Source organism: Petromyzon marinus, chromosome 23, assembly GCF_048934315.1.
Source record: "Petromyzon marinus isolate PM22_M1 ecotype Great Lakes invasive population chromosome 23, UKy_Petmar_22M1.pri1.0, whole genome shotgun sequence".
Taxonomy (NCBI): domain Eukaryota; kingdom Metazoa; phylum Chordata; class Hyperoartia; order Petromyzontiformes; family Petromyzontidae; genus Petromyzon; species Petromyzon marinus.
The window spans coordinates 32,309,908-32,323,250 of record NC_133689.1 but is presented as its reverse complement, the minus strand read 5'-3'; the positions used below and the strand labels follow the sequence as shown (position 1 = coordinate 32,323,250).

Below are 13,343 nucleotides of genomic sequence, written 5' to 3'. Positions count from 1 at the left end.
ATGGTGTAGGGGTGAGCGTGGCTATTGTAGGGGTGAGCGTCGATGGTGTAGGGGTGAGCGTGGATGGTGTAGGAGTGAGCGTAGCTATTGTAGGGGTGAGCGTGGATGGTGTAGGGGTGAGTGTGGATGTTGCAGGAGTGAGCGTGGATTTTGTATGAGAGAGTGTGGATGTTTAAGGGGTGAGTGTGGATGGTGTAGGGGTGAGGGTGGATGGTGTAGGGGTGAGCGTGGACGTTGTAAAGGTGAGCATGGATGATGTAGGAGTGAGCGTAGATGGTGTAGGGGGTGAGCGTGGAGGTTGTAAAGGTGAGCATGGAGGTTGTAAAGGTGAGCATGGATGGTGTAGGAGTGAGCGTGGATGTTGTAGGGGTGAGAGTGAATGGGGTTGGGGTGGGCATGGATGGTGTTGGGGTGAGTGTGGATGTTGGCGAGGTGAGCATGGATGTTGCAGGGGTGAGCGTGGATGTTGCAGGAGTGAGCGTGAATGTTGTAGGGGTGAGCGTGGATGGGGTAGGGGTGAGTGTGGATGTTGTAGAGGTGAGCGTGGATGGTGTACGGGTGAGCGTGGCTATTGTAGGGGTGAGCGTGGATGGTATAGGGTTGAGCTTGGATGGTGAAGGTGTGAGCGTGGCTGGTGTAGGAGTGAGCGTGGCTGGTGTAAGAGTGAGCGTGGATGGTGTAGGGGTGAGCGTGGATGGTGTAGGGGTGAGCGTGGATGTTGTAGGGGTGAGAGTGGATGTTGCAGGAGTGAGCGTAGATGGTGTAGAGGGTGAGCGTGGAGGTTGTAAAGGTGAGCGTGGAGGTTGCAAAGGTGAGCGTGGATGGTGTAGAAGTGAGAGTGGATATTGTAGGGGTGAGAGTGGATGGGGTTGGGGTGGGCGTGGATGTTGGAGAGGTGAGCGTGGATGGTGTAGGGGTGAGCGTGGATGGTGTAGGGGTGAGCGTGGATGTTGCAGGAGTGAGCGTGGATGTTGTAGGGGTGAGCGTGGATGGTGTAGGGGTGAGAGTGGATGTTGTATGAGTGAGCATGGACGGTGTAGATGTGAGTGTGGATGGTATAGGGGAAAGCGTGGATGGTGTAGTGGTGAGCGTGGATGGTGTAGGGGTGAGCGTGGATGTTGTAGAGGCGAGCGTGGATGGTGTAAGGGTGAGCGTGGCTATTGTAGGGGTGAGCGTGGATGGTGTAGGGGTGAGCATGGACGTTGTAAAGGTGAGCATTGATGATGTAGGAGTGAGCGTAGATGGTGTAGGGGGTGAGCGTGGAGGTTGTGAAGGTGAGCATGGATGGTGTAGGAGTGAGCGTGGATGTTGTAGGGGTGAGAGTGAATGGGGTTGGGGTGGGCGTGGATGGTGTTGGGGTGAGTGTGGATGTTAGCGAGGTGAGTGTGGATGTTGCAGGTGTGAGCGTGGATGTTGCAGGAGTGAGCGTGAATGTTGTAGGGGTGAGAGTCAACAGAAGGTGTATATCGGATTAATTGTTTATGTGGCAGCTGCTACATTGGACAGACGGGACGTAACATCAGCGTAAGACTTAAAGAACATAAGAGAAATATTAAATTATCTCAAACACAACTGTCGGCAGTGGCAGAACATGCTTGTCAACAAGGACACTCAATTGATTTTGACAATGTTGCAGTGTTGTGTAAAACTAATTATTACTGGCAAAGACTAATTAGAGAATCCATTGAAATTGAGAGGAACAAGAATAACTTTAATCGCTCTGACAGCTACAGGCTTAGTGCGGCCTGGAAGCGTATAATTAAATAATACACATTACATTTTGATTTAAAGAATTACTAATCTACAACTCATTACTAATCATAACCAATGACTGATTACTAATCGATCATATAATTACAATACCCCCCCCCTCCGCCTCTAATCACCGCACCTGATATGAGTTAAGTGATGACGTCACCCTGCTGCTCTATATAAAACCGGGAGCAAGGGAGGGCTTTACCATTCTGGCGAATTGCCCGATGATGCTGGTTGTATTTACCAGCGAAACGTCGTACTCAAACTGTAAATGTGGATTCGCTCTTCAACACACCGGTGGGCTAAAGTAGTGAATTATTTGTCTTTTTGTCAACGTGACACCTTTTTTTGCTGATTGGCCGTGTCGGGTGGTGGAGGGTTACGACACATTTATAAATAAACGCGATCTAACCCAAAAAACCTTTATTATGAATTCGTCAATCTAGATAATTTATAAGTGCATAGCTCCATTGGCTTCCTAATATCGGAAGGAAGAGCGTTCCAGACGGCCGCAGAAGTGCATTTGAACGCACGCGATGTGTTGACCGTCTCCGTTCGATGGGTGGCAAAAAAGTGCAGTGATACCAACAACTGTTGGGGCGAGCACTGTTATTGAGCGTCTATAAACGTTGTCACAGCACACAAGGAGGCGGTGTGGCCAGAGCCACACATTCCCAGCGCTGATATTTTACACACCGCACCGGATGCTCGTTTAAGGCCGAGCCAACCTAGGGGAGGCCCCAGACCGGTTCCGATATCCGATATCGCTCTCCTCTAACGTTTGACATAGCCAGGAATTCAACTTACAATGCCGGGTTCATAGAGCGGTGGCCACGGCCATGAATTTGACTCGGGAACGCCAGGTTCAAAGCAGCGATTCATAATTTACTTTGACAAGTGAAACATAAAAAAAACAATATATCCGCAACAATAACAGCAAAATAACGACACTGCTGCATGTCGTGACGCGGCGAGGCGACAGCATGACGACACCTGCGTGGGGTTCGCTGTGCTGCATCGCGTGGTTGAACTTCTTTTGCTCCGTACGTAGCCAACCGCGATAATCGGACTGCGGGGCAAGGACAGTTGTTCCCTCCACATTTAGAAACGTGCGTTTAAACAGATTATTTGATGTTCGGTTGGGGGCGAGGGAGCGGGGGGGACGACAATGCCGGCATGGCTCTCTCACCCAGCAGCACGTGGCCTCCTTCGTGCGAGAAGCACACGCCGGGCGTCGTGGGCGCGGAGGTGCAGGGCGTCACGGCGAAGCGGCGTGCTGGCTCCCCCAGGGACGCTCCGTTGAGCCGGGCCCCGCGCACGCAGCCCGGCCCTCCAGCGGCCCTGGGGTGGGGGGGGCGGTGACGGCACACCCGGGGCGCGCGACGCCTCCCGATAGAACGGCGCTCCTCCTTCTCGGCCCGCATGGCTACCGTCAGCGCCACGTAGCGCGCTAATGCAAGACAGGAAACAAATGCATTACGAGCGCAAAACAGAGCTACATACAAACAACACCAAACACCGGCATAGACTCGGCCTTGAACATGTGATCTCTCTCTCTCCACTGTTAATAACACAAAATAACTTTGCGCGCCATTGTGGAGAACATAACAAAGATAAATAAGCAGACAATTCGTTCTCCTTAACGTATTTGATTAACGTAAAAAATAAATGTATGGATTTGTACAGATCTCATCAGCCGCATCGTGGCCTTATGGAAGTGAATATAATTCTCACGTGGAAGGGCGGGTGGAAAAGTGCTGCCCCTTATTCTTTGGACAAAAGTATCTCAGAACTAGTTCAGCATTATCCGCTTCCGCGGGCTATTCTCTAGCAGGGGGCGGCACACTGCTTTGCGAGAGACACCAATAAGTCTGTCAACGAGCGTGAGCGCTCGCGATCGTGTGCTCTTACGAGTCCGTGCCATCGGAAATGCGCGCCGCTCACACGGAGTAGCAGCGCCACTTTAAGTGTCGAACAAAACTGGTCTGAGACTCAAGCATGGATGAGGAACGTCTCCCACAGGTGACCGCCTCCAGTTCCTCAGGTTTGGAGACTCCCGGCGAAACTGCGCTGGCCGCATCGCCGCACAAGGCTTGCGGGCGGGAACGGGAACAGGAGCAACAGCAGGAGTAGCAGCAGCAGGAGTAGCAGCAGCAGGAGCAGGAGCAGCAGGAGTAGCAGCAGCAGCTGGAGTAGCTGGAGTAGCTGGAGCAGCAGGAGTAGCTGCAGCAGCAGCAGGAGCAGCAGGAGTAGCAGCAGGAGCAGCAAGAGCAGCAGCAGGAGTAGCAGCAGGAGTAGCAGCAGGAGCAGCAGCAGGAGCAGCAGCAGCAGGAATAGCAGCAGCAGCAGCAAGAGCAGCAGCAGCAGGAGCAGCAGCAGGAGTAGCAGCAGCAGCAAGAGCAGCAGCAGGAGCAGCAGGAGTAGCAGCAGCAGGAGTAGCAGCAGCAGCAAGAGCAGCAGGAGCAGTAGCAGCAGAGCAGCAGGGTAACCGTGGGATGCGGATCATTGACGGCGTCGATTTGGGGTCCTGTTGAGGCCGGCGCTGTGCACTGCTCAGCAAGATAGGATGGGGCAGATTGGTACAGACCCTTGTAGATCAGACGCAGAATCTTTATTTAGACTGCAGGAGGAATGTGATGAGTTATGAGGCTCTTTTTCATAGATGTCCAGTATGGGTGGGCCAACAAGAAGAGCAGGCATGGTTTGTAAATAATCCTATGGTTTGATGGGTCACCAATGTAACCCATCTCGTATTGGGAACGTTATCGGATAAGATTTCCGCTTTGGAACTCTCAGGCGAGCCGCGCCATTTGACACAGCCCCGGGGGGGGAAGGTGGATGTCCGGTGCTGGCACAGCCGGAGGCGCCATCGCGACAGTCCACCGTTTCACGGAGTGACGCTGACGGCACAAATCGCAACAAAACTCAGAATAAAACCCTCGAATCGGGCAAAACGCCCCGACACAGCACGACGAACGTGGGCGGCTTTCTACCTGCAGGTGTCGCCGGCCCGTGCCGCTCGCGACGCCACCCAGGTAGAGCGGGGAGCGCAGGCCGAACTCCGGGCCCCTGCGGCGTGTCGGGGCGGCCTTCGCCGCCGAGCCGTCCACGTTCAGCTCCCCGTGAGCCTCAGGGCCCACCACCACCTCCACCTGCGCGACACGAAGCGGCGGACCGGCGGGCAACGTCACGCTGGGGGGTTGCCACCTCTGGGGTGCAAACACAACCGGGGCGCATCAGGATGTCACATCTAAAGTGATGTACAGATCACTATGAGCATCGAGGCCCACAGGGCTCCCCCACTACGCTGCTTTCTCTGTCTATACGGCTAGAAGGGAGATGTTTCGACTGTTGTAAGTAATGAGCTCCAATGTGTAACATCTGCAAATAACGGACTGCATTCACCATCAGCAGCTGCTGGGACAAGGGCTGCGCCTCCAGGTGCATGTCCAGGTGCCGCCTGTCGTCGTCCCCGCCGGTGGACGCGTACGCGAGCAACCCGTTGGCGTCGGTCTTCAGCTCCAGCGAGGTGCCTGTGAGAGGCACAGAGAGGGCACCGCCAACGTTGCTCACACATTAAAACTACACTATTTTTATTTGACCAGGTAAGGTGTCCTGAGCTATATAGCTCTTTTTCAGAAGTGACCCGCTTAAACACTCACAAATACGCCCACACACACACACACACTCTCCCACGTACACAAACTCCCACATAAACATTCACCCACGTAGATCTAAAACTCATTCCTTTAGAACTGCTTTTTGTGTACAGTTTGTTGGTCTTTTTCCCTGCACCTCGGACAAGCACGGTTGGCTACATACGGTGCCAAAGAAGTTCAACACACGTACGTACATTTCCACACTTCGTCAGCTGCGGTGGATCGCGCTGCGCATGCGTTTCCCCCACAAGAGGCGGTCGTGCGTGGCTCCGGCACCGGCACTGTTGCCCCCCTGCCCCCGCACGCCCCCTGCGTGTCCCCCCCACGGCCCCGCACAGCCACCCTCGCCGGGCCACGCCGGCACACCATCCTGCACGGGCCTCAGGTGCCGCGCTGATGAACCCTGGCCACACGGTCACCATCGGTCACCACCAGTCACCACCACAACCAGCCATGGTCACCACCGGTCACACAGTCACCTGTCTCTGTTTATTGTATTACCGTACTAAATTACCAGCATAAGTCTGGCCCAAGTGTGAACAATGGAGGAGGTGGATCATTTCTGTGGATGGATCCAAGACAGTCGTGGATATTCCAGACTTTTATAGCCAGGACCCATGTCTGATGACTAAGTGTTGAAGATGACAATATTGACGACGACAATGACAATGCTATCGACGATGATGTTGAGGATGATGGTGACGATGACTTTGTACGACGCGCGAGTGTGATAGCCACGTGTCCCCGCGGCGCTGCAGAGACACAGATGCACATGCACATACGCGTAGACACAGACACACGCAGAGACACAGACGCACATGCGCATACGTGTAGGCACAGACACACGCAGAGACACAGATGCACATGCACATACGCGTAGACACAGACACACGCAGAGACAGACGCACATGCACATACGTGCAGGCAGACAGACGCAGAGACACAGACGCATATGAGCATACGTGCAGGCAGACACACGCAGAGACACAGACGCACATGCGCATACGCAAAGACACAGACACACGCAGAGACACAGAAGCACATGTGCATATGCGTAGGTACAGACACACACAGAGAGACACAGATGCACACACACGCAGGCAAAGACGCACACGCGCAAGAAAGAACGACAAAGTGACACGAACACATGCACGCACGCGCTAGGGGGGGTGCACACGCATCGAGCTCGTCTCTTCTAACAAACCAGAGCCTGCGGTGGCAATACGGAAATTCCACGTTCCTATGGCCAAGACAGGGGAGACCGAGGCGGCATCTGGAGGAGTTGCACAGAGCGAAGAGCTAAATGGTTGGAGCCTTCGTTGTATCCGTCGCTCATGGTCCGCAGGGTGTCCTCTTTGTCTTCAGGACCACCGCCCCCTCTTGAGGGCGACGGACAGAATCTCACCCTGCCCACACACACAGACTGTTGGGATGAGTGCTGTTCGCGAGCACCTGTGAAGGTCAGCACGGCACACAAGAGGGTGAGTTACCAACACCATGCCCGACCACCTTTGTCTTCCTAGTGGCGATGTTTACACACTGCAAAAAATACTCATTTTTGGCCAAGTCAACCTAGGAGAGGCCCAGGACCAAATCAGATAATCGTCACTGCTGTTGGCCGTGAGTGGCAATCGAACTCAGGTTGCCGGATTCGTAGCGCATTGCGCTAACCGTTGCACCACCACTCCCCACGATGTACCACTCCCCGCAGTCACCTCTCGATTAGCCTGGGTAAGAGTGTTAAAGGCTGTATGGGGGACCTTTTGTCTTTGTTTTTATTATTGTTTGCAGTGATCAAGAAGGGCAACGTGCTTCACTTAGACATGGATGGGGGATGTGAGCCGCGTCAAGGGCCCGGTGCCCGGGCTGCTCACACACACACACACACAGCAGGAGCTGCACGTTGGAGGGCTGCCCCGTGAGTCTCTCCCCACCGCACCACTACCACCACAACCACCGCCACCGCGCGTCACACGTGACAGGAGTCACCGACCGTTGATACTGGGGTGGGTGGTGTGGCCGGCTTCAGGCCGGGCCGGTACTTGCAGGGAGTAGTAGAAGAGCAGGCCGCTTGGCTGCATGGTGCGGAACGTGAGCCTCGTCTCAGCACGGGGAAGGGCTCCTTGACGGCCAGCGACATGAACCCGTCGCCCGCCAGGTAGGCCTTGCGCGACACCTGCACGCCGAGGTCAGAGGGGGTGCGAGCGCTTGAGAGGCCGCGGGGCCAGCGGCGGGACCTCGGGGAGCACGGTTGCAAGTCGAGCGTCTCGGCTGCACGCGAGGGATGCGTGACAGACGCATCGTAAAGGTTTTTGGGTTACATCTGGCAAATCGCCCGATGACCTGGTGAAAACGTCACAGTACTCGAATTGTAAACGTTGCGGATTTACACACAAACAACAAAACCAAGTCTGCTGAAGTAGTCACTATTTGGCACGTTTTGTTCACGTGACAAACCTTACTAATTGGCCATGTCGGGTGGTGGTGGGTTAATGAAACATTTATATTCACACGGTCTATCCCAAAAATCCTTTACTATGATTAATATTGGTCACGAAAGCCTTCTACGTGTTAGACTGCGTAACACTTTCTTTCTAAACATTGTGTGACGTTACTCTTCTAACGAGACGTTTCTTTCTCGGAGGTTTTGCGAGCATGTGAGCTCTACGCACATTTTAGCGGGTTCAAAGCGTGATTCACATCTCATTGGGCGGCTACAAACCGACAAGTTGAGAGACTTCCAGTGACAATCACCCGGGTTCAGTTACGCAAACATTTGATCCTTCTAAAAACGAAATAACTTTTTTTTAACTAAGCTATTTTTATTTCACCTGGCCACAAGCCACAACTCAACAAAAGTGGCTTACAAAGTGGACATTTATAGCTGCCAAATACTTTAAACGCACGTTGATTGTAAATGTGGGAGGGAAATAAACTGGAGGACCCGGAGAACGAACGGCAAGGTGCGGTGCGCGTACCAGCACGTCGTCTGATCAGCTGGCGCTCACTCCGATCATGTTCCTTCTGCAGGTCCAGGTTGGTGTCCTGCACCTTGAGGCTCAGGAAGCAGCACTTGAGCCCCGTCTCCATCGTCACGTGGGTACGGCTCCTGCGAGACGCGACGACGCCAACCCCTTGGGGGTCAAATCTGTGCCATCGATCACCGATTCTGACACACTTCCAGGACAGTTGTATGTAGTCTCAGTAGCACTATCAGTGATTTAAACTCTAACAATGGCTGCTGCACCCCTTTCACTAAGAATGCAATGCAACCTGACAGATTCACCACCAACCACTGGGCAGACACCGGGAGTGCGCTACGATAGAGACCCATTGCTGGTAACAGACTACGAGTGCCACACACCCCTTCCCCCTAACTCTCTGTAAAATATGAAAAAAAAACTTTTTTTATTTTACCAGGTGAGCCCCACTGAGCTATAGATCTCTTTTTTAGAAGCGACCTGGCCACAAATGTTAGCCCAACAAAGTGGGTTATCATGTGGAAATGTATCGCAACCAAATACTCTAAACGCATATTTCTAAATGTAGAGGGAAAAGTCGGAGGACCCGGAGAAAAATCCACATGATCACGGGAAGAACATGCAGTCTCCAAATATACAGCAGGCGTTGGGGTCAAAATCGAACCCACGACCTCCTGTATACCAGGCGAATGCATTAACCTGACTGTCCTCAAAGATTCCTTGAGGAAGTAACCTTCTAATGTAAGTATGTATGCATGTTGAACTTCTTTCGCACCGTACCTTGGCCAACCGTGCTGTTATAATCATGATAAGTTTATATCTATGACTACAGGACTGCCAACAACACAGTCCCGTATATTTCATAAAAATGGTTGTATATTAAGTCAACACGTGTAAAAGATCGATTGAAATGAATTGGAAGGAGATAATATTTAAACTACCCCTACAGGTGGCAGTGCTACAGTATTGCATTTCAACCAATACTAAGAATTATATAATGTTAGTGCTCCTGTTAAATCAGGCTGCGCTCCTGACCTGAAGGATGGTTTGAGGATACAGCCTTCCAACATATCTGGTATAGATCATACTACTTCATGTAAAACTACAGTACAGCACTGATAGCAATACAGTCCATTACATGTTGTATTAAGGGTTGTTCATGCGTTAGAAGTAGACAGTAATTGAAATTACGCCTGCAGGTGGCAGAGAACCACGCCACGCTGGTGCGCTACACGGCGCTGCTGCAGAACCTAACGGTGCGCGTGGAGCGAATGGAGCAGGGCCATGACTGCTACACAGAGCTGGACTATAAGCTGCTGCGGGTGGAGATCAGGAAGATGGAGCAGCTGGTACAGCAGCTGAAGCTGGACGTCTCCAGCGCCACGCACGATCATCTCCACCCCTGGTTCAGTCACGATTGTCTCAAAGGCACGCAATTGTTTCCATCAGGGGTGCTGCAATGCCCACGGTTCCTTTTGGGCAGATATGCAGACTCAGCTTTTGCAGCTGAAGGTGGCACGTAAAAAGGGGAGTACCTTGGATCACTGGAATGCGGAGGCAGCAGTTCTTGCAGTCGCTGGACTGTGTTGGATGGCTTCTCATAGAGAGCTGAATTGAACTTCACGAGCAAATTTGTGAGGAAAATGTTAAAGCCACTGCTTCAGAATTTTCATAAATTTTGTGAAATCTGTACACAGTATCTGAACATGGAAAAGCTGTACTGTACTTTCTACTGCATGTACAAAATGGTGTTAAAGCTCGTGAAAAAATACACATACTGACAAAAAATTACAGCCCTTTATCATTGCACTCTGGTCATGGCGGAGCATTTGGGGGGGGGTTGGGTGGCACTTCATGTAAAATTAGGGATTTCGATCGGATCATTGGGGTTTATCTATATATAAAAAGGAAATTTGTAAATGTGTCTGTTCAAAATGTTTAGCATACTTCCTGACATGCAACTTGAAATGTGCCATGTGGGTACTTTCCAGACTGTACACAATGCAAAAATTAGAAAAATAGACTTTTGTTTTTTTTGGGGGGGAGGGGGGGGGGCGTAATAATGGATATATTTTGCACGGCAAGTGAGCTGTGACTTCACATCTGTGATGTCACCCGCGCATGCGGAAGCGTCACGCAGTGTGCCTGTTTTTAATTGTATCACTTAAAGAACCAGGCTCCAGTCTACATTATAGACTGCCAGTACACTCACCCAGCTTAATAACCAGGCTCCAGTCTACATTATAGATTGCCAGTACACTCACTCCGATGAAGAACCAGGCTACAATCTACATTAGTGTTTTAATTATTATTTATTTTTAATTTTTTATTCACTTTATTATTTTTCTATCTACGTGACTTTACCAAAAGAACCAAGGAATAGTATGAACTATTCACATATTTTGAAAAAAAAAGTGAATATCACTTTTACTGTATGATGATATACAAGAAACTGGTAGGTTATAAAAACCAAATAAGAATTGAAAGTAAAATACTTTGTTAGAGCTGCCTGAGGTTGTAATTTTAAGCATTTTTTTCCTCCGAATGAAGTGAAACACTTAATTATTGATTTCCAAATGTAATGACGCCATATTATTTATGAAAAAAATTCAGAGAAAGAACATAACACCGATTACTAGTCATTGTTGTAAATGTTCAGTGCAGTAACTCATAACATAACTTGCTTCCTCTGGTTTTCCCCTCCACATTTAGAAACATGCATTTAGAATATTTGGCTGCTATAAATGTCCACGTGATAAGCCACTTCGTTGAGCTAACATTTGTAGCCAGGTCGCTTACGAAAACGAGCTGTACAGCTCAGTGGGCCTAACCTGGTAAAATAAAAAAGGTTGCATTCTCAGGCACGTTCTTTGGCTGCTGTTCCATCATCCGCCTTGTCCAAATGCCATCATCTCTTCAAGAAATTATTCTCCTCGTGCGTTTATGACTAAAATAAAACAAATTAGGTTACCCTGTGTGTATGTATCACACGCTCGTCTTATAGACACACACAAAGACAAAAGACCCCCGCTTTAGCCTTAACATATTTTTTGTAAAATATATGGTTCAAAGAAGGCCGTATCGGGCATAGGCGGGTGTTGTCTGACCATACTTCACCAGTGCGTGCCGGTAACGCTGGGAGAGCGGGAGGTAGCGGGGCTTGACCAGGACCGGTTCAGATATCAGTCGCCTCTGATGTTCGCCGTGGTCGGGAACCGAACTCGGCTTGGATTTGAAGCGCCGTGTGCCAACCACTGTGCCACCGCTCCATCCCCACTGTACAGCACCGTACTCAACAACAACAAAAGCTTCAAAATACAATTCTGCAATAACGTATCATGCAGATAAATAACTCGTGCGTACAAAGTATGTGTGGGTGACGATCGTCCAGTAAATCAATGATCGCTCACGGAATAATTCTTCAAACAGTCGTGAAGATTAAAGCTGCAGGCATTGGCCACGCGGCACACAACACATGAGCCTCATAAACACCAATCTTGAGACTCGGTGAAGATTTGCTCAGTAAATAATTGACATTATTATGTCATTGTTATTATAGGACCAAACTTAGTACACGTAATGCTCTCGTGTGCGTGTTCGTGTAGCGGTTAGCGCGTTGCGTTGCTGTGAACCTGGCGACCCGGGTTCGATTCCCGCTCACGGCCAACACCGGTGACGATTTTATCTGAACCGGTCCTGGGCCTCCCCTAGGTCCACTCAGCCTCAAATGAGTACCTGGTGCGGTGTGTAAACATCGCCACTGGGGAGACAAAGACGGTCGGGCGTGGTGCTGGCCACCCACCCCCTCGTGTACCGTTCCGGCCTTCATAGGTGCTCGCTAACAGCACTTGCCCCTACAGTCTGTTAAGGCTACACGGGAGATATTTGTCTTTGTTGTGTCTATAAATGATGAGTAGCGATGGTAGTCTGTACTCGAGAGAGATGTTTGTACTGTACACGTGTCTGGAGCGTTATACACGAGGGGGTGGGTGGCCAGAAGCACGCCCGGCCGCCTTTGTCTCCCTTGTGGCGATGTTTACGCACGGCACTCGGCACTCATTTGAGGCTGAGTCGACTTAGAGGAGGGCGTAGAAGCGGACCGGTGTTGGCCCCGAGTGGGAATCGAACTCGGCTCGCCGGGTTTATAGCGCAGACACATCAACACACAGACATCAACACACAGACATCAACACACAGACACATCAACACACAGACACATCAACACACAAACACATCAACACACAGACACATCAACACACAGACACATCAACACAGACACATCAACACAGACACATCAACACACAGACACATCAACACAAACACATCAACACAAACACACCAACACACAGACACATCAACACACAAACACATCAACACACAGACACATCAACACACAAACACAGACACATCAACACACTGACACATCAACACACAAACACATCAACACACAGACACATCAACACACAGACACATCAACACAGACACATCAACACACACATCAACACACAAGGCACATCAACACACAGACACATCAACACACAAACACATCAACACACAACCACACACCCCTCACCCTCCCCTATAAAATATCCCAATTACTTAAATACTTCAACTAACTTTACTTTATTAAAACACGTCACGCGAGTCTAAGTCCAATCGTGTGTTCTGATTATTTTTAATTTATAAGTCAAATGGCTGTGCGCCTCGAGGCGCCGACATCAACAGCCGCTCTGGTCAATGGCCATCAAAATCAACAGCCGCGCAAACGAACCAGATCACATTTGATACACTTACAGAACGCCATCGCACGGCGTTTATATGACATGCTACGTAACGATGTTGTCGTGGATTGTAACGCGTTCACCATTGTTGTTGTTGTTTTTGTTGTGGTTCTCGTGAAGGGCGCGGTTCTCGCGAGATCTCGTGACGGGCGCGGCTCTCGCGAGAT

General features: G+C 50.6%; 1 protein-coding gene across 5 annotated transcripts; it reads right to left on the bottom strand.

The window, feature by feature from the left end:
• Nucleotides 1-3,003: 3,003 nt before the first annotated feature.
• LOC142925739 (uncharacterized) lies at nucleotides 3,004-13,279 on the bottom strand. Of its 5 annotated transcripts, none has more exons than XM_076069182.1 (5): nucleotides 13,190-13,279; nucleotides 8,393-11,686; nucleotides 5,609-7,590; nucleotides 5,161-5,288; nucleotides 3,004-4,907 (listed from the first exon to the last, which is right to left on the bottom strand). In XM_076069182.1, exons 3-5 carry the CDS (start codon nucleotides 5,781-5,783, stop codon nucleotides 4,548-4,550), a joined length of 663 nt encoding a protein of 220 aa, XP_075925297.1. In that variant the 5' UTR covers nucleotides 5,784-7,590; nucleotides 8,393-11,686; nucleotides 13,190-13,279; the 3' UTR covers nucleotides 3,004-4,547. The 5 variants fall into 5 exon arrangements, with proteins under 5 accessions (XP_075925297.1, XP_075925294.1, XP_075925298.1 ...); XM_076069179.1 differs by having other exon boundaries at nucleotides 8,393-8,523; nucleotides 11,513-13,246; XM_076069183.1 differs by having other exon boundaries at nucleotides 3,004-3,205; nucleotides 4,749-4,907; nucleotides 8,393-13,226.
• Nucleotides 13,280-13,343: the final 64 nt, after the last annotated feature.

Excerpts from the sequence above, each read along its gene's own strand:
- LOC142925739 (XM_076069182.1), bottom strand. The coding sequence starts at position 5,783 with ATGGTGTGCCGGCGTGGCCCGGCGAGGGTGGCTGTGCGGGGCCGTGGG. Across the intron at positions 5,289-5,608 it reads AGCTGACGAAGTGTGGAAAT|GCACCTCGCTGGAGCTGAAG; the intron begins GTACGTACGTGT and ends TGCCTCTCACAG. Across the intron at positions 4,908-5,160 it reads TGTCCCAGCAGCTGCTGATG|GTGGAGGTGGTGGTGGGCCC; the intron begins GTGAATGCAGTC and ends CGTGTCGCGCAG.